This window comes from Mastigoproctus giganteus, chromosome 5 (genome assembly GCF_048544385.1).
Source record: "Mastigoproctus giganteus isolate SK-2022 chromosome 5, ASM4854438v1, whole genome shotgun sequence".
Lineage (NCBI taxonomy): Eukaryota > Metazoa > Arthropoda > Arachnida > Uropygi > Thelyphonidae > Mastigoproctus > Mastigoproctus giganteus.
Window position 1 is genome coordinate 234,899,371 of NC_143579.1, and position 22,007 is coordinate 234,921,377.

At 37.4% G+C, this 22,007-nt stretch overlaps 1 protein-coding gene across 1 annotated transcript in view; it reads right to left on the bottom strand.

Annotated features, from left to right (window-relative positions):
* Positions 1–543: 543 nt before the first annotated feature.
* Positions 544–22,007, bottom strand: part of Rbsn-5 (Rabenosyn-5) — a 93,482-nt gene continuing 72,018 nt past the window's right edge. Inside the window, exons 7-9 of the mRNA XM_090373811.1 lie at positions 10,983–11,053; positions 7,739–7,825; positions 544–1,153 (exon numbers count right to left, since the gene is read on the bottom strand). Coding sequence (XP_090229937.1) covers positions 643–1,153; positions 7,739–7,825; positions 10,983–11,053 — 669 coding nt within the window. The 3' untranslated portion in view covers positions 544–642. The remainder of the gene's footprint in view (positions 1,154–7,738; positions 7,826–10,982; positions 11,054–22,007) is intronic.

The window sequence follows — 22,007 nt, forward strand, 5'->3', positions numbered from 1 at the left end:
TTCTTGGTTTACAGGACATACAAAATCCTCCTTTTTTTTTTTTCTCTCTACCAACCATAAATAATAAAACCTAATTTCATAATTTGTGAAAATTTACAAAATTCATTTGAATTAACTTCTTAAACTGATACTGGAATGTCAAAATAGTTAATACGACAAGTCAACAATATTTTGAGCATTTACCTCAAGGTATCTTACTTTACTAACATCAATTGCTGAATATATTTATGCTCAAAATCAGATTAATATTTATTTACAGGAAATGGTGGGGACTTTCATTTACTGACCAATGAGATTACTAATCGACCACAGAGCAGTTAACTTCTGCTATGCATAATATATGACTTCAATATAAAAATGAATAAATACAAAGAATTAGATCAACATTATTTACACTCCAAACTCTGTACAAATCAATATTGCTTTGGAATCGCATAATACTGTCAACTATGACACATTTCACATTTTGCAACCTAATGTAGAATACTAACAAAGTTCTGAGTAGATGAAGTAAGCCCTTATTTCCAATGTATATATATGTGTGTGTGTGGTTTGTTTCATGGGAGCAAAAACAGATCAACAACTGTTTTTGCTCCCATGAAAAGGAAGTGTATTTTTGAATATCAAATGCAATTACAACAATTAGTTGTTTCCACTTTGTTGCTGTCTTGAGTATTCTTGCTGTAGTTCTTTCAAGTTGGCTTCTAGCATATTCACTTCGTCATACTTATGATCTAATCGTGCTTGCTTGATGTAATGCTGTATGATGTTGATTTGTTGTAACATAGGGTCGTCTTCTGGACTCATGCCAGATGGTACAGAGTTACTGACAGTCCAACCTCCTTCAGGTGATACCAGTTCTCTCTGTGGGGGAAGACGTTGAAGCACCTCCTTTTGTTCTCTCTGCTCCCGTTGTTCTTTCTGCTGATGAGCCTCCAATACAGCTTGCTTCTCTTGTTGAACACGCCTCTGAACTTCCTGGCGATAGCTATGCTGATATCGATGCACTTCTTCTTCAGACGGAAGTGAAGGAAGGCCTAGCACTGTATCCCTGAGGAAATAACTTGCAGCTAAACGGACACCACCCTGTAGTTGTAAGGTTCTTGGGGACTGAGGAAGCTCATCATGGGTTCCTAATGTTGCAATCTTACGGCTATTGAAAAGACAAATAATAGTATATAAGATTCTATCACATTACTGGTGAGTTGATGCATTAGTAGGAAAATTCTAGAATACTGAAACAGTTGAATGAAAATATTCATCTTAGAGATGTATTAAGAGCAAAAGCTTGAAATATATTAAGCAAAACAAATAATGTAGTTTCTTGTTTTAGGACTGGTAAGAGCTGAAATATACTTAAACCTAGTATGTAACTTGTAAGAGAATAAAAATAAATAAAAAAGAAAGAGCTCCGATCTCTGGTTCATCATCCATATGCTAGTCAAAGTGCACAACTGCAGAACGATTTTGTTTTGACAGAGTGGTGGAGCAATGTTGCCACTATAACAATTACAACACATTGCTCACTGTGTAAAGTTTTCCAAGCAATGACAAATATATTATTAAATAAACCTGAACTCTATTTCATGATAGTAGTCCTGAACCTTATGATATACTGGGAAACTCTGCTATATCTTCAGTGGGCAAGGAAAGATTCAGAGGGTAAGGAATATGCTATTGAAGGAAGGGCAATATGCTCTTCCTTCAAATTTTTTTCATGCAGCCTTGTTGAATTTCAATGTAATACATTTGACTGACAGTCTGATTTGGTGGGACGTATTCAGCCATAATCCAAAGCCAATATCGAAAGAAAGAAAAAAAAAAAAAAAAATTCCTGCTTTTTTTTGGTCTTGTTGGGATTTTGTCTTCGACTGCACTGACTGTGTTTTAGACAAAACATCTTCACAAACTTGGAGTCTTCTCATTCTTTGATTGTCATTCAAAATTTTTGGCACCACCCTGGTACGCATTTTTCTCATGCCTAAATTTTCAGTTCTGATGCAGCCATTCTAATGCTTAAATGAAAATCACTCCTAACAGTGTCCTTACCTGGTTCACATTTTCATCAGTTTTCATGGATACTGGAAGGCCTGGTTGTTTCCACATTCTCTCTTCCTTCTAAAAATCTTTTATGCCATTCAAACACATGAGTTACTGACATATCTTCTTCATAAAATGGACATAAAAACTCATAACTTTCAGTTGATGTTTTCTTTAGTTTTGTTAAAAAATTGAGGTTGATTCATTGTTTGATCCTTTTGTCTGTCTTGGAAAACTGCAAAAACACAAAGAAATAAAAACCTGTCTCACTGCAAAGCAAATGAGCATGTTGGAATGACTTGCCAGACAACTAGGAAAGGTTCAAGGTCAACTGCTGTGCTTTTTTACACAGGTGGTACTTGGTGAGTAGTGCTTGCACAGTCTTGTTGTTTAACAGCCACACCTCGTACTAGGATTCTGCAAAAAAAAATTCATAGTAGTATTGCAAATTACATTATAACTATAGGAAACTTTGCTATAGCTTCTTTCAGCAGTATTTCCTGATATCAGTGAACTTGCATTATGGTAAGATTGAGCAGTTCACTGAAATCAAGCTGAGTTGCATCTCTCTTACTTGTTGTTCCTAATCACATCTCATAGTTACTGTCGTTCAAACTGTATGTCATATAAAGTTGAAATCAAGCAAGAATACAGGAAGCCTATTTCAAGAAATGTACACAAGGAAGTTGCTGAAGCATCATACTATATGTGGAGTTAGATTATCAACAAACTACTAAATCATAACATAGCATAGGCTTGATATTACCGTGCAGCAAAGTTCCTGCATGGATAGCTGTATTATGGTCAGTACTGTATTGATTATACAGTGAACCCTTCATTTTATGGGCTAGCAAGGAGAAGAGAATGTTCATTATTGCTGAATGACCATTAAATCAAAAGTTTTTTTCGAGACCATTTTATCCCACATAACTGACAATGGTATGTACATAATAGTATGTATGTATTAGAAACAGTGAAATAAAGTTAAGCAATAAAAATACAAGCTTTTATTTACCTTGGCTTTTTTGGTTGATAAATGTTTACTAGAAGATAACGGATCATGATGACTGTATGATGTTGCCTAGAAAAGAGTCAGAATGACGAAGTCAAAGTTGAGATAGTTGTGAACCGTTAGTGTTCCTTCACAGGTGCAAACCAATGTAATCCATTGTGAAGGCAAAGTTTTTTCCTGCTGTGTGTATAAAGACCACTGCATTAGTGTGATGAAGGCCAGAATTGTATCTGCTTTTATATTGGCTGTAGTTATTTAAAAAAATGAGACACATCTATTTGAAAGCAGTACGTCACTAAGTACAAATCAGAAGGCAAAGTTTGTTCTGCTGAGAACAAAGAATATTAGAACTTTACTTTTTTTACAACATCTGATGCATTTTTTTTTCACTCAATATTCCTCATAGATGAGGGAAAGAGGCACACCAGAGTAACTCCTTTAACAATAATTTCTGTGCAACACTGAGACGCTTTTTCTTTTCATCAGTTTTCTTAGGGCCACGATGATACACTGAGGTTATAATTGGCACAGATGAGCTATTAACAATATGACAGCAAGCTTATCCACAAACACATTGATATGCCTGCTCGTGACTCAAGTTCCCAATTTCCTCTATTTCACGAGCACCTCAGAATACATTTTTCTGTAATATAATATTTTGTCATTTTTACTTTATTAATGGTTAATACAATAGCTAATCGGAATACCATAACACACAGACATGACTTGTACATTAAATTTAAAATGGTAGAGGAGGAAAATGATTTGTGGGTTATGATTTTAGACAGACATGTAATTCTCTATGCAGGGTAGATAAACAGCAAGGGGACCCATGGTATTAAACAACTGCTTGTGAGATAGATTATAATAGTACTGTATGTGAGTGCAAGTGACAATTGTGAGGCTGCAAGTGAAATACCATGTCCAGGTATGGAGGCCACACCTGAAGAAAGTGTCTTGAAAAGGACAAAGAAAGACAATAGGCCTGGTGAGATAAGCTAAAGGGCAACCATAAGTGGAGAGATTTCAAATATGTGGGCCACAGAGCTTGGCCACTAAGTATCTTAATTTGATTAGGATTAATCAAATTAAGGTTGAGAGGGAATAGTTAAAACAGATAGTGAAATTTTTATAATATTAAATGATGTTAGACCCAGGGACAAATTTGGTGCCTCCTATGGCAATGATCAACAAATTGTGCACTAAATGGATAACTGTGTATAAGGGGTGATCGATATTCAACTAGCACTTCTGATGACAGAAGGTTGAAACCAGCATTTTTATTAGTTGTTTTCTACACAGCCACTGGCAGGAAGACATTGTGCTACCAAATGAATGCATTTCCAAAGATTACCTTTGTAACAAAGTGACCTATGGACATGTGAAACTGTGACTCAATTTCAGAAATGACGGCATTATCACTAGTATGATTTGCTGTGCAAAAAAAAAAACAAAAACAGGACTCCAGGGAAGGAAAGAGGATTAACTATGAATAATGGATGAGATCAGAAATGCAGTGAATGTAGTAAAATTTCAAGCCACATTTAGCTTGGCAGTATTTGTTGGGTTGTTAGGGAACAGCTCTCTTTTGGTCAGCATCACTTGCCATTTTTTTCTTGACAGGTGTATATAAATAAGACAGAAGGTCCCACGTCATACTTGCTCAGGATCACACCATACTGGTCACAGAAAATCAACATCATCCTGTCACTTTTCAAGCAGATGTCTATGCCCCTATGTTCATCAGGAGTGATGAATCCCATCTCACCGTGTGGTCATTGCTGCATATCATCAAAAGTTGCTCTATGCAATTTTGCTTTGCATCCATCAACTGGAAAGGTGACAGCAGTTGACGGATCAATCTGGCAGAAATTTATGCAGGTGCAAGTGGTTTTTCATGATGTTTTCCAGAGAGCCCAGACAGAACTTTTTATGAGCCAATTATGAATTACAAAACTGTGGCCTTTCCATGATAAATTCCTCCACTTTTTTTCTTTCACATTCTCCTTCATCAAACAAACTGTAAGGTGCCCTGGAATGTCTCTATCATGAACACTAACCAATTGCCACAGTTCTCTGATAGAATGAATAATACTCTTGATCTGATTATCAGCAGTGATTATTTATGCATTAAGAATTTGCAGATAAAGGAACCACTGGGTGACAGTGAACACAATGTACTAATGTGGGAATTACTTTAAGATGTAACTACCATCAAGGCTAAAGGGAAGGACATTTGCTTTCATAAAGGTGACTACAGGGGTCTCAAGGAGTTTTTAAATTCTGTACAGTGGGATCAACTGATGATGTTACCAACATTGAATTCTAAATGGGAAGCCTTCAGGGACTTAATCTTGGAGGCTACTAGGCTTTTCATTCCAGCTAAGAAATACTGTTCAAGATTCAGGCCTAAATGGATGTCAGATGAATTAATGAGGCTCGTGGCAGAGAAGACACACGTATGGGATGCATAAAAATTATCAGGTGACACAGAAGCCTATGGCAGATATAAGTTGGTCTGTAATCAAGTCACAAAGGAGGTCAGACAGGCGAAGCCAGTTTACGAGAAATCTTTGGCAAAGGATGCAAAGAGTTCTTTACTTATGTAAACTCTAAAAGGAAAGGGACGAATCAGATTGGGCCACTTAACATAGATGGGTTGACTATTGATGATCATGCTCAGGTAGCTGCAAAACTGAATGAGTATTTTGCATCTACATTCACACATGAGGAGCTATTCAATGAGGGGAATGCCAGAAGTTTATCAAACTCTTAAAACAGGGAGCTAAGTGATTTTGCAATAACTGAGAGCAAAGTGGAGGAGAAATTGTTGAAGTTAAACATAAGGAAGGCACCTGGGGTGGACGGTATCTATCCAATTATATTAAAGGAGGCAGCAAAGGAAGTAAGCAAACCCTTAGCCATAATTATAAGAGTTTCCTTGGATTCAGGGGAAGTCCCCATGGACTGGAGGTGTGCAAATGTATCACCAATTCACAAAGTGGGTTCAAAATGTGACACAAGTAACTATAGACCTGTTAGTTTAACTTGTGTTCCGGGGAAAATAATGGAGTCACTGGTTAAAGAAGCATTGCAGGATCATCTAGACAAGACTGCAGTAATAGTTAAGACACAGCATGGGTTTGTTAAAGGGAGGTCTTGACTGACAAATTTGATTGGATACTATGATGTGGTCACAAAGGAACTGAATGTCAAAAATAATTTTGATATCATATACTTGGATAGGTATGGCATTAAGGGTAAGTTGCTACAACGGATAAAGGGATGGTTAAGTGGGAGATGACAGAGTGGTAATCAATGGACACTGCTCTTCATGGACAAATGTTATTAGTGGAGTTCACCAGGGTTTGGTGCTGGGCCCATTGTTGTTTTGTGTATTCATCAATGATATTGATGAAGGTATATCAAGATTAATGTCCAAGTGCGCATATGATACAAAGGTTGGTAGGGTTGTTAATGACAGTAAAGACAGTATGTTACTCCAACTGGATCTAGATAAGTTGAGCAAATGGGCTGAGAAGTGGCAACTGAAGTTTAACATTGACAAATGCAAAGTACTGCATATGGGTAGCAATAATCCAAGAGAAAAGTACCACCTGTGTGGTACTACACTCAGGGAAGTGGAAAGTGAAAAATACATGGGGGTAATTATGCAGTCAAATATGAAGTTTGCTGAGCAGGGTAGGTCATGGAGTCTTGTCAATGATATATAGGAATTTTGCTAGCAGGGACAGGGAGGTGATTATCCAGTTGTACAAGGCAATGGCCGGGCCACACCTAGAGTACTGTGTACAGGTCTGGAGACCTCATTTTAGGAAGGATGTAGAGTTGCTAGAATGAGTACAAAGAAGGGCAACAAGATTTTGAGGGGAACAAAGGGGTGCTATTACCAAGAAAGGCTTAAGTTCTGCAAATTGCAGTGCCTGGAGAGTAGACACCTGCGAGATGATCTCATTGAGGTGTATAAGGCCTTGAATGGGTTGAGCAAGCTGAATGCTGATGAGATTCTTCCTCTTGCTCAGATTAAGAACCCAAGGGGGCACAGTTTCAAATTGAGCAAAAACAGTTGTAGAGTGGATGTGCAGATGTTTGCTTTTAGCCAGAGGGTGGTTGGTTGGTGGAACAAACTTCCATCTTTTGTTGTGGAAGCTGATAGCCTAAATAAATTTAAGGCTGAGCTGGACAGGCATTTGGAATGAATGGGATGTTTTTTTTTGGCTGATGCTATATAAGCTTGCTTTCTTGCATCGTATGCCTCTGCTAATGGATAGCTCTCCCTACAGATGAATATAGATCTTGACTGAACAATCCTCATAACAAAAAATCAAACTATAAGAATTAAAAATATGTTGAAAATATGGAAGAGGAGAAACATATTACTTTCCAAATTTTGACACCTTTAAAATTGACCAACTCTTTATTCTGAAAGACTGATTTTAAACATTTACATTAAAAATAAATATTTTTTTAAAATCAAGTTTCTTAATTTACCATTCATTATCTTTTCATACATAAATTATGAAATACAAAAAACTGTATTTACAAGCCATGTTACCGCCATTTCTATAAGTATTTGCATTCTTTTATCATGTCACACATCTTAAGTATTTCCACAATTTTATTTTATAAAATCTAAACTAATAAAAAGGAACTAATCAATATTACCTATATATATCAACATTTTCTGCTAATTTTGTCAATTTTAATCTAACTTGCTGAGCATCAGTCAGGCTGTATGTTGTTTCTCCTGTACTGCAAAAAAAATTTTTTTTAGATAAGAAAAAAAAAAAAAAAACAGTAAGTAAAATTCAAATGAAGCTATTTGTTTAAAGCTATTAAAATTGCTTAATTTTTGTGAACAACAGTAGAAAACAGAAATATCTCCATATGAATAACAGTACAATATAAATTTCCTATAAAAATAAACCGAAATTGATAATGGTTAGAAACCACAAGTACTGCACGATATTCAACTAGGAATTTGATAGGGGGAAACCTTATGTTATTTACAATATAAGTGTAAATAAAACGGTTCTTTATTCTCAAATAATTAGTTGTATGAAAACAGTTTTGTCATTAATTTTAACTATAATTTAAAAAAACAAACATTTAAGTTTAAAAAATAAAAATTATATAGATCATAGGAGACATTTTGAAATTCCTCATGGTATTTCTTCAAAATAGAATTAATCCTGCTTACATTTTTTTTTTTTTTTTTTTTGTTAGTTGTTTAGATCATCATCATCAGCCATTTTCAATCCACTGCAGGATGAAGGCCTCTCCAGCAACTTTCCAGTTTCTTCTATTTTGAGCACTGGCCATCCATTTACTCCAAAAAACTCACGAATTTCATCTATCAATCTCCGCCTTTGTCTTCCAGGTTTTCTTCTAGCTCCTCTTGGGTACCATTCTGTTATTTTCTTAGTCCATCTGTCATCATGTCTTCGAGCTATGTGTCCTGCCCAAGACCATTTTAGTTCTTTAGTTTTGATAATGAGTTTGCTGCTTAATCCATGTGTTTCTCTTCTTATCTAACAGTCTGATTCCCAGTATAATTCGTTCCATTCTTCACTGTGTAGTTCTCAGCTTCTCTTCCATTCTTTTGGTGAGTGCCCAAGTTTCACTTCCATAAGTCATGATGGGGAGTATACATTGATTCATTATTTTACGTTTCAGACAAACTGGGGTATTGCTCTTCAGTATGTGACTATATTTCCTGAATGCTATCCATCCAAAATTTATTCTTCTCTTGACTTCCAGCCATTTATCATTATTACAGCTAATAACTTGTCCCAGATAAGTATATGACTCCACCTTTTCAATTACTGCTCCTTCAATCATTATTTCCCTTTCTGTGGCATACTTGTTCATCATTACTTTTGTTTTAGCCATATTCATCTTTAGTCCAAAATCCTTACTAACTGTGCATAACTGATTAAGCTTTTCCTCTAATTCTTTGGGATCGTGGCTTATGACCACAATGTCGTCTGCAAATCGTAAATGGTTTAGGTACTCTCCGTTCACATTGACTCCTTTCTGCGACCAGTCTAATCTTCTGAAAGCTTCCTCAAGGGCAGCAGTAAACAGCTTCGGAGATATTGTGTCTCCTTGTCGAACTCCTTTCTCGATTTTAAATTTCCTACTGTCTTTGTCTAGTCTAATAAAGGAGGTAGCACTCTCATATATTTTCTTCGAAATCATAATATATGGGGTACCTATGCCTTGTCTTTCCAGTGCCCGAAACATTGCCTTATGCTGTATGGAGTCAAATGCCTTTTCATAATCCACAAATGCCAGGCATAATGGTGTTTTATATTCATTTGCTTTCTCCATTAGCTGTGATATTACGTGAAGGTGATCCATAGTTGAGAATCCTGTCCTAAAGCCAGCTTGCTCTTTTGGTTGATTCTCATCAAGTATTCTTTCTAATCTGTTAGTAACGACCCTTGTGAACAACTTGTAGATGTGGGATAACAAGCTAATTGGTCTATAATTTCCAATTTCTGATTTATCTCCTTTCTTATGCAGCAAAACTATGATTGCATTATTCCACTGCTTAGGCGTCACACCTTTTCTAATGTACTTTGTGAAGAGCCTTGCCAGTTTTTGTGTTATGTCTCTTCCTCCCAATTTTAACAACTCTACAGTAACTTCTCTTCCCCCGGGGCTTTCCAATTCTTCATTTTCTTCAATGCATGTTCTACCTCATCAGGAAGAATATCGGGTATGTCGTATGTGTTGCTACTTTTCAATTTAGATAACCAGCTTTAACAGTATTTGGTAAGTTTGGAGTATTGAACGTGAGTATTACGCTATGGGTTCGAATAAGAATGCCATCTCTACGAGTCAGAATTCTCTCAGCTAGTATAATCTTTTGGTCTTTCAGTTCTTGCACAAGTTCCTCTTCTGTTACATTCAACAGATCCCACTCAAAGATAACACCTTTAGAACTATTTAGGGGTGGCGTGGGGAGAGATTTTAACAGGAATTCTCCCAAATGTTGTAAGCTTTAAGAACAGTTCAATGTTTTGACTGTGTCGTCTCAATGAGTAAATCCCCTGACTGTAATATTTTGACCATTTTAGGTGAACCAACAGCATTTTGTAGGAATCTTTGTATTATAAACACTGGTTGACTACTTAAAGAATGGATAATGAGGAAAGTTGTTTCCTCATTATCCATTCTTTAAGTAGTAGTAGGAGTAGAAATACTCAGTTTGGTGATTATCTGTTTTTAAGTGCTTAATTTACGTATTTCCTTGATCCAAGTTATACCAATCTGTGGTATTTAAGCTCGGAGGCTCTAATGCTGGATAATTTTCTTTATCCATGTCAGCTCCTTTTCGCCCTGGGGGATTAGTTTATCCACCCAGGTTACTAGCCCTGCCACGGGGAGGCAGGAGCAGTGCCGCTTGTGGCCAAGCATAGGAATTAGTTCGGTTAGTAAATTAATAAAGAGTAAAGAAAAAGGTACTTTCCTTTTCCTCACTCTCTTTTTATATTTTAAAAAAGTAGAGTTAATAAACAGAAAGACATATAAAATGAAATAAAACAGAGAAACAGGAAAATGAGAAACTCAGTCGCACTAGAAAAAAATTGCTCTAGGAAATAGCACAGAAGATCGCTTGGCACCCGGGGCCCCCCTCACTCGCATACTTATAATAACACCATCCCAATTTTTTCATGTAAGTGTTTATTTCTAAAACTACATTGTGCCCCTCATTCCAGGGTCAACAAATCTTGCATCTACAACAATAAGTCTTATAAATGACTTATTTAATACACAAAAGTAAGGAATAAAAAATTTAATCATGCCATACCTAGTGGCCAGATACTCAGGTATCTAGCTATCAATATGGCAGGTTAAGTCATTTATATAATAGAACTACATTTATTTAAGATATACTTACCAGATTGAATCATACATTTTAAAGTAGAGAGGAACCAACTTATCCACTTCATTCATATGATTCCGCATTCTCTGTGAGCGAAAAAAAGCAAGCATAATTTAACTATGAATAAAAAAGGTTAAAAGGTTAAAAAGGCAATAAAAGTACGATGTAAGTAATGATAATTCCCATTTTTTTCTGTCAAGCTGCAGTTACAGTTACATATAATGGAACTATAATTAAAACCAATGGCAATTAGAAACACTTTCTTTAACTTAATTTTCACTTTTATAACATTAAAAATCATTGCCCTCAGTTTCAAGCACATTTTTGTAGTCTCCTTATTATATTAAAATGTTATATAAATAATTAGGAATAAAATAAAATGAATTAAAAAGAGCTATGCAATTTATTTTTCTGGGCTACTTACGGTAGCATGTGGCATTTTTATATACACTACATTGCACTCTTCAATGTATTTGGACATCAGTACCTTTCAAGAAAATGGATGTATAAGGCAATTAAAAATTTTACAAGTAGACAGCTGATCACCCCCCCCACTCACTTTCATTCATAGTAATGGCAGCTGCACAGTCATAGATATGTTGGCTACATCCTGGTTTTGCATTTCAAATGCATCACAGATATGTTTCATCGGATACAGAACTGTAGTGTAATGGAACAAGTCTATACATTTTTTTATTTTAAATTTGAAGTACTTATTTATTATTATCAATACTATTTAATATTATCAACTGATAATAAATAGTTTTTATAGGATTGAAAATTATATTTAATAAAAGTAAATTATCTGATTACCTCTGATTAAAAAAAACCAAAAAAAAAAAAAAAATAGTAAAATAACAAAAGCAAAGGCAAGTAGGGTTCCTGGTTTTGATAGCATATATCCAGTAATATTCAGGAAGGTGGACAGTGTCTTGAACCACTGAGGTTAATTATGAGGGCATTGTTGCACTCGGGAGAGATTCCTTTGGATTGGAGAAGTACCAATGTATCAATAATACAAAAAGGCAGTTCTAAGAGTGAAGTTGTTAACTAAAGACTGGTTAGTCTGACTTCAGTGGTAGGGAAAATCTTAGAGGCAATGATTAAGAGTGCAATTCAGAGACATTTAGATAGAAATGGCATTCTGGAAGACATAACATGATTTTCTATTAACAAAACCATGTTTAACTAACCTGGTATCTGACACAGTTACTAATGAGGTGGATGCAGAGTACAATATCGACATAGTTTATTTTGATTTTAGCAGAACATTTGACTTAATCCCTCATGAGAGGTTACTGTATAAGCTGGAAAAATTCTAAGATGGATTGGAGGGGGATACAGGGCAGAAGGTTGTGATTTATGAATATTCTCCAGAGTGGTGGTGTAATAGGAGTAGGAGACCGGCGGAATTACTTAACAAGTACAGGTTACTGTTGAAAAAAAGCCGTGAATTAGGATTGAATTTTAAAGTGTCTGCAATTCTGCCCAGACACAATAGGAGGGAGTATATGATGAGAGCCCTGTCGATCAATTCGGCCCTGGAAAGATTGTGCAAGGTTCAAGGGGTAGAATTTTTTTCAGCCTGGTCTGTACTTGTTAACAGGAGAGACTGCTTCTACAGGGATGGTATACACTTAAATAGAAAGGGTGCAAGAATGTTTGCTGATGCTATTGAGGCAGTGTTAGGTGGGTCGGAAAACTGCTAGATTGGGGAGATACAAGGACTAATAGATTAACAGTAGCCACTGGCAGAGGTGAAAGTGATTCTTGCACTGCTTCTATTGGAATGAGCAGCAGCAGCCAGGAAAATAAGATGCAGGATATTTCAGAGACTGCTGGAAGTCATTGCGGTACAAGTAAACACATGGATTGTGTTAGGGAAGCTAAGAAAGAGAACAGGTGCATGTATACTTGCGTGTACACCAATGCTAGGAGTTTAGTAAATAAATTTGATGAATTTGAGGTATTGCTCAAAACATCAAACGCAGATATTGTTGCGATTTCAGAGACGTGGTGTCACACAGATATAAGGAATGCAGAACTGGAATTTGGGGAGTACAATGTCTACAGAAAGGATAGACAGGAGAGGAAGGGAGGAGGGGTTATGCTCTTAGTTAAGAAATACATAAAATCCAAGGAAGTGAAGCCAGTCGACATCGCTGGACAGTGCAGTGTCGAGTCAGTTTGGTGTGACATAAGCATTGGGAGATCAAAATTGAGAGTAGGAGTGTGCTATAGCCCTAATGACTCTGATGAGTATAATAAGAAACTGTACAGGGAAATAGAGTGGGCCAGTAAATCAGAGAGTCTTATAAAGGGGGATTTTAATTTCCCAGATATTGACTGGAATTTGGGGCTGTTCACTCACACACTAGCAAGGCTTTTGTGGATTTATTGGATGATTGTTTTCTACATCAGCATGTTCGGGAGGCAACTAGAGGGAGTAATACTCTTGATTTGATTATCAATAGTGATTCTTCGTGCATTAAGAATCTTCAGATAAATGAACCACTAGGTGGCAGTGATAACAGTGTGCTGAAGTGGGATTTACTCAAAGAGGTAACTACCATTAGGGGTAAAGGGAAGGGTTATTGCTTTCGTAAAGGGGACTACGATGGACTGAGACAGTATTTAAATTCTATACAGTGGGACCAACTGATGATGTTACCAACAGCAAATTCAAAATGGGAAGCATTCAAAGAACTTATCTTGGAAGCTACTAGGCTTTACATACCAACTAAGAAATATTGTTCAAGGTTTAGGCCTAAATGGATGTCAGATGAACTAATGAGACATATGGCAGAGAAGAAAAATGCATGGGATACATACAAATTAACATGTGACACAGAAGCCTATGATAGATACAAGTTGATCTGTAACCAAGTTACAAAGGAGGTTAGGAAGGCGAAGGTAGATTACGAGATATCTTTGGCAAGGGATGCAAAGAAAAACAGCAAAGAGTTCTTTACTTATGTAAACTCTAGAAGGAAGGGGATGAATCAGATTGGTCCACTTGATATTGATGGATCAACTGTTGATCATCCTGCTCAGGTAGCTAACAAACTAAATGAATATTTTGCATTGACATTCACACATGAGGAGTTATTCAGCGAGGGGAATGCCAGAGGTGTATTCAACTCTGGCAGTAAGATAGAGAATCTTGTAATAACTGAGAGTAAAGTGGAGGATAAATTGTTGAAGATAAACACAAGAAAGGCACCTGGGGTGGTTGGGATCTATCCAGTTATATTAAAGGAGGCAGCAAAGGAAGTAAACAAACCCTTAGCCATAATTATGAGAGCTTCATTGGACTCAGGGGAGGTACCCATACTAGAGATGTGCAAATGTGACCCCAATTCACAAAGGAGTATCTTCTTTTCCAGGAAAATTAATGGAGGCCCTCATTAAAAAAGCAAGCAAATAAACAATATAACACAATTGCAATATAACAATATAGCAAAGGAAGTAAGCAAACCCTTAGCCATAATTATGAGAGCTTCCTTGGATTCAGGGGAGGTACCCATAGACTGGAGATGAGCAAATGTGACCCCAATTCACAAAGGAGGATCAAAGGCTGACACAAGTAATTATAGACCTGTGAGTTTAACTTCTGTTCCCGGAAAATTAATGGAGGCACTGGTTAAAGAAGCACTGCAGGATCATCTAGACAAGACTTCAGTTATAGCTCGGACACAGCATGGTTTTGTTAAGGGGAAGTCTTGCCTGACCAATTTGATTGGATACTATGATGCAGTCACAAAAGAACTGGATGCAGGGAATAACTTTGATATTGTATACTTGGATCTTAGAAAGGCTTTTGATACTGTTGCACATGGAAGACTGCTGCACAAATTGGAGCAGTGTGGCATTGGAGGCAAATTGCTGCTATGGATAAAGGGGTGGTTGAGGGAGAGAAGACAGAGAGTGGTAATCAATGGACATTGCTCATCGTGGACTAATGTTATTAGTGGAGTCCCTCAGGGTTCAGTATTGGGTCCATTATTGTTTTTTGTATTTATAAATGATATTGATGATGGTATATCAAGCTTAATGTCCAAGTTTGCAGATGATATATGAAGGTTGGCAGGGTTGTCAAGGACACTACTGACACTATGCTACTGCAAAAGGATCTGGAAAGGTTGAGCAGATGGGCTGAGAGGTGGCAAATGAAGTTTAACATTGACAAATGTAAAGTACTACATATGGGAAACAGCAACACCAGAGCAACATATCAACTCTGTGGTACTACACTGATAGTGGTAGAGAATGAAAGGGACCTGGGGGTGGTTGTGCAGGCAGATATGAAGTTCTCTGAGCAGTGCAGACGGGCTGCAAGAGTAGCTCATGATGTATTGTCAATGATATATAGGAATTTTTCTAGCAGGGATAAGGAGGTGATTATTCCCTTGTATAAGGCAATGGTCAGACCACACCCAGAGTACTGTATACAGGCCTGGAAGGCTCATTTCAAGAAGGATGTAGAGCTGCTGGAACGAGTACAGAGAAGGGTAACAAGATTAGTGAATGGAACAAATGGGTGCTCTTACGAAGAAAGGCTTAAGTTTTGCAAATTACAGTGCCTGGAGACTAGGCACCAGCGAGATGATCTGATAGAGGTGTATAAAGCCTTGAATGGTTTGAGCATGCTCAATGCTGATGGGATTCTTCCTCTTGCTCAGAATAATCACCTGAGAGGGCATAAATTCAAATTGAGGAAAGACAGATGTAGGATAGATGTGCGGAAATTTGCCTTTAGCCAGCGGGTGTTTGGTAGGTGGAACAGACTTCCATCCCTTGTCGTGGAAGTTGATAGCCTAAATAAGTTTAAGGCTTTAGCTGGACAGGTATTTCGAACAAACAGAGGGGTGAAGTGGTTATTTTTTATTTATTTATTTTTTTTTTTTGGCTGATGCTGCATAAGCTTGCTTTCTTGCATCAAATGCCTCTACTAATATTAATGCTAATATCAAAAGCGGGATTCCCAAGAATCAGTTCTTGGACTACTGCTGTTTCTGATTTTCATAAATGACATCAACAAAGGGATAAAGGATGACATGTCAAAATTTGCAGATGATGTAAAGCTTGGGATAGCCATTAATGATCAGTGCCAAGCAGCACTACTTCAGGATGACCTATACAGGTTTGAATAATGGTCAGAAAAGTTGCATCGATGTTTTAAAATGAAATAACTTATACACGTGGTGGCATTAAATTAAAAACAGTAGAGGAAGAAAGAGATCTGCAAGTTATTATATAGGCAGGCATGAAGTTCTCCAATCAGTGTAAACAGGTGGTCAGGAAAGCCCAATGTGTCCTATCGATGATTTCTTGAACATTCTGTAGAGATAGGGAGGTCATAATCTCACTGTATAAGGCAACTGTAAGAGTCCATTTGGATTATTGTATCCAAGTATGAAGATTATTCTCCATACTTGGACACATCTGAAAAAAAAAAAAAAAAAAAAAAAGACACCGAGCTTCTCAAAAGAGTCCAAAAATGGGAAAACTTACATGGTGAAATTGGGCAAAAGGGCAACAGTACAAGGAAAGACTTCAATTATGTTGGCTGTAGGGCTTGACAACCAGGCACCTTAGAAAGGACCCGACTGGGGTTTATAAAGCTCTGAGAGGGATTAGTAAAATGAATGAAGGTGGAATTTTCGCTATTATAAAGAATTCCAGAACTATGGGCCATGAATTCAAATTAGTGGAAGAAGTTCAGACTGGATTGTAGGAAGTTTTCTTTTAGCCAGTGAACTGTTGATTATTGAAACACAATTGCATCTGCAGGTAGTTGAGCCTGAAAGTTTGAGGAAATTCAAATGTGAACTGGATAGTTATCTGTGTGAGGAGGGAAGTGCACAATTTGTTTTATATTTTCTTATCTCCTTTTTAATTATTTATTTTTTTGCCTGGTGCTGCAAATGCTTTTTTCGCTATATGGCTAATACTAATACTGATTTATTTTAAATCAGTAATACTTCACTGATACAAATTTAGTGAAGTAATGCTAAGTAATAAAGAAGAGGTAAGGTTCTATTTATTATAGCCATTTAGGCTGGCATACTTTACACACACACACACACACACACACGCACACTTAGTTACAAGGTGCTAATAGTAGTGTCTGTTAGCTAATAGCAGTGTCTATGGAATTTATATCCAGTGAATTCGGCAGTTGAAGTAGCACTTGAAAGTAACTTTTGTGTTAGGTGAATCACTTGAACAATATCAGCAATTTGGCAGGGCATATTATCCTGCTGGAACCACTCGTGCTATTTGTAAAGACAGTAACTACGAAGGGGATGCACCTGATCAGCTACAATGGAGAGGTAGTTTCCAGCATTCAGAGTGTGATCTAAGGATATGGGGGATCCAAGAGACTCCTAGGAAAACATCCCCATACCAAAAGGTCTCCTGGACCAGGACACTGGAGCACAGTTTGTCACTGTACCCTCTATCTACCATCTGCACAGCACAGAAGAAAACGTGATTCATTGGAAAAGCTACTTTTTCCAGTCATCAATAGTTCAATGATGCCATTCAAATGCAAACTTTAGGCATTGTTGGTAATGGGTGGACATAAGCATGGATAGCTCAACTGGGCACCTATTCCAGAGGCCCATATGGAGGAGGGTTCACTGGATTGTAGTCTTGAAAACATTACTCACCCCCTGGTTGAAGTCCATGGTTAGCCATTGCACCATTTTCCATCTGTCAGCTTGCACTGGACAGATCAGCCTATGTTCACCACCACCACTGATGAGGCATGGGCATCCACTATTGTCCCTGTGACTGTTGCTCTTTCCACTATCTGCCCACTCTTGGAACATCTTAACTACAACACTGTGAACAACCCACAAGGTTTGCAGTTTCAATAATAATGTCACCCTTCAATTGGTACCTGACAAACATCCCTTTTTTCAATGTATGTCAGATCACTTTCCTAGCCAACAAGTCATCTTGTGCCAACAGCTGAATGCTGAAACACAGGGGGAGGGATCATAATGTTTTGACTGGACAGTGTATGTATTTATATATGTATCTTCAAGACGCCTGGTCAGCGTGAAGAGGAAAAGACCAAACCCTCCAGCAATGAGAGCACAACAATACAAATGGCCCTCAGTCCCCAGCAGCTTTCACTTTCCCTCTTACGGCAGCGATAGGATCAGAGTGGAAGCAGAGGGTGCTAAGAATCTCTGGGTATGACCAGGCTGCCATGCACGGAAATTGAACTTGGCCTGTTATAACGTACGATCACTCATCGGTGAAGACAGGATATTAGAGCTGGAAAAGGAATTAGAAAATGTGAATTGGAATATCATCGGTTTGGCTGAAACAAGAAGAAGAAATGAATCACTTATAAGTTTATCAAATGGAAATCTGCTGTACACCAATGGAAACAGTGAAAGGAGTGAAGGTGGAGTTGGGTTTCTGGTCCATAAAGATTTTAAAAACAACATTTTGGAATTCAAAAGTACATCACCAAGGGTGTCAAGACTAATATTCAAGATTTCTAAGAGGTACAAGCTAAAGATTATAATGATTTATGCACCAACATCGAGCCATGATGATGAAGAGGTTGAAGAAATGTACACTGAAATTGAGAGTCTTCTAGATGAGCAGAAAACCCACTACACTATTATTATGGGGGACTTCAATGCTAAGGTTGGAAAAAGGCAAAACAGCGCAGAAAGAGGAACTATAGGAAATTTTGGAATTGGTGAAAGAAATAAAAGAGGTGAAAGAAATAAAAGAGGTGAAAGACTTGTGGAATTTGCAGAATCTCAAGGACTGTCAGTAATGAACACTTTTTTCAAGAAAAGGGAGAACAGAAAGTGGACATGGAAGAGTCCAAATGGATTAACAACTAATGAAATCGACTTCATCCTCACTAACAGAAGATATATTGTGAATGATGTTACCGTCCTGAATAAGGTAAATGTTGGAAGTGATCACAGAATGGTAAGATGTACACTTGATATAGATGTAGGAAAGGAAAGGAAAAAACTGACTTGAGTAAATAATACAAAGGTCTTTGAAATAACAGAGGAGGAGAAAAAGCAGTATGTACTGGAACTTAAGAACAAGTTTGAGCTTCTGCAGACTGCTCAGGACCAAGATATCGACGAGGAATATTACAACTTTCTGAAAGTGATAAAGCCCAAGAAACCTATAGGGAAACAGAAATCCAAAGAAGAAAAAATTAGTCAAGAAACACTTGTCATGATGAACCAAAGACGACAAATGAAGAGCAAGAAAAACACTGACAGGGAGAAAATTGAGTATACTGAGTTATGCAAAGCCATTAGAAAGAGACTCAGAGAGGAAATAAGAAGATTTAACACAAGAAAAGTAGAACAAGCATTAAGGGAAAACAAAGGATTTAAATCAGCAGCCATGAGCAGTAATACAGAAAGACAAATGATACTGAAACTGAAGAATAGCGATGGTGTACTTATAAACAGCAGAAAAGGCATAATTCAAATAGCAGAAGACTACTATAGAGAATTATACAAGGAGCGAGGGAATGATACCAGCAGTGGGGAAGATGGATTGCAAAGTAGCAACACATACGACATACCCGATATTCTTCCTGATGAGGTAGAACATGCATTGAAGAAAATGAAGAATCAGAAAGCCCCGGGGGAAGATGAAGTTACTGTAGAGTTGTTAAAATTGGGAGGAAGAGACATAACACAAAAACTGGCAAGGCTCTTCACAAAGGGCATTAGAAAAGGTGTGATGCCTAAGCAGTGGAATAATGCAATCATAGTTTTGCTGCATAAGAAAGGAGATAAATCAGAAATTGGAAATTATAGACCAATTAGCTTGTTATCCCATATCTACAAGTTGTTCACAAGGGTCATTACTAACAGATTAGAAAGAATACTTGATGAGAATCAACCGAAAGAGCAAGCTGGCTTTAGGACAGGATTCTCAACTATGGATCACCTTCACGTAATATCACAGCTAATGGAGAAAGCAAATGAATATAAAACACCATTATGCCTGGCATTTGTGGATTATGAAAAGGCATTTGACTCCATACAGCATAAGGCAATGTTTCGGGCACTGGAAAGACAAGGCATAGATACTCCATATATTATGATTTTGAAGAAAATATATGAGAGTGCTACATCCTTTATTAGACTAGACAAAGACAGTAGCAAATTTAAAATCGAGAAAGGAGTTCGACAAGGAGACACAATATCTCCGAAGCTGTTTACTGCTGCCCTTGAGGAAGCTTTCAGAAGATTAGACTGGTCGCAGAAAGGAGTCAATGTGAACGGAGAGTACCTAAACCATTTACGATTTGCAGATGACATTGTGGTCATAAGCTACGATCCCAAAGAATTAGAGGAAAATCTTAATCAGTTATACACAGTTAGTAAGGATTTTGGACTAAAGATGAATATGGCTAAAACAAAAGTAATGATGAACAAGTATGCCACGGAAAGGGAAATAATGATTGAAGGAGCAGTAATTGAAAAGGTGGAGTCATATACTTATCTGGGACAAGTTATTAGCTGTAATAATGATAAATGGCTGGAAGTCAAGAGAAGAATAAATTTTGGATGGATAGCATTCAGGAAATATAGTCACATACTGAAGAGCAATATCCCAGTTTGTCTGAAACGTAAAATAATGAACCAATGTATACTCCCCACCATGACTTATGGAAGTGAAACTTGGGCACTCACCAAAAGAATGGAAGAGAAGCTAAGAACTACACAGCGAAGAATGGAACAAATTATATTGGGAATCAGACTGTTAGATAAGAAGAGAAACACATGGATTAGGCAGCAAACTCAAGTAAAGGACATTCTTATCAAAACTAAAGAACTAAAATGGTCTTGGGCAGGACACATAGCTCGAAGACATGATGACAGATGGACTAAGAAAATAACAGAATGGTACCCAAGAGGAGCTAGAAGAAAACATGGAAGACAAAGGCGGAGATGGATAGATGAAATTCATGAGTTTTTGAGTAGTAAATGGATGGCCAGTGCTCAAAACAGAAGGAAGTGGAAAGTTGCTGGAGAGGCCTTCATCCTGCAGTGGATTGAAAATGGCTGATGATGATGATGATGTATTTATAACATAAATATATATATAAACGAAATAAACTTTATATAATATATTTATTTTAAACAAACAATTCTAACGACACAGATGGATATTAGCATTATAGAGGCACATGATACAAAAAAGCAAGCTTATACAGCATCAGCCAAAAAAAAAAAAAAAAACACCATTTCCCATTTCACTGATCCATTCATTCCAAATGTTTCTCTAGTTCTGCCTTGAATTTATTTAATTTATCTATCAACTTCCACAACAACAGATGGAAGTTTGTTCCAGCAATCAACTAATTGCTGGCTAAAGGCAAACTTCCGCACACCTATTCTATAACTGTCTTTCCTCAGTTTGGATCTATGCCCCCCTCTCAGGTTTATAATCTGAGTAAGAGGAAGAATCCTCTCAGCATTAAGCCTGCTCAATCCATTTAAGGCCTTATACACCTCAATCAGATCACCTCAAAGGTGCCTAGGCTCCAGAAGCTGCAATTTGCAGAACTTAAGCCTTTCGTCATAAGAGCACCCCTTTGTTCCCTTCAACAGTCTTGTTGCCCTTCTCTGTACTTGTTCTAGCAACTCTACATCTTCCTAAAATGTTGTTGTTGTTGTTGTTTGTGGTTTTTAGGACTATTAGCAACCAAGGCCATATTGCTCAGGGATATGTGGTGGTCACTCCCTGACCTTTCCGTATCCTCCGTATTTGGTGGTGACGGGCTCGAACCCCGGTCGAATCAAGAAGCGCGTGATACGCACTGCTACTCCTTCCCACCTGGCTACAGAGGCACCCCTAAAATGAGGCTTCCAGACCTGTATGCAGTACTCAAGGTGTGGCCTGACCATACAAGGGGATAATCACCTCCTTTTCCCTGCTCGCAAAATTCCTGTATATCATTGATAAGACCTGACCTACTCTGGCAGCCTGTCTGCACTGCTCAGAAAACTTCATATCTGACTG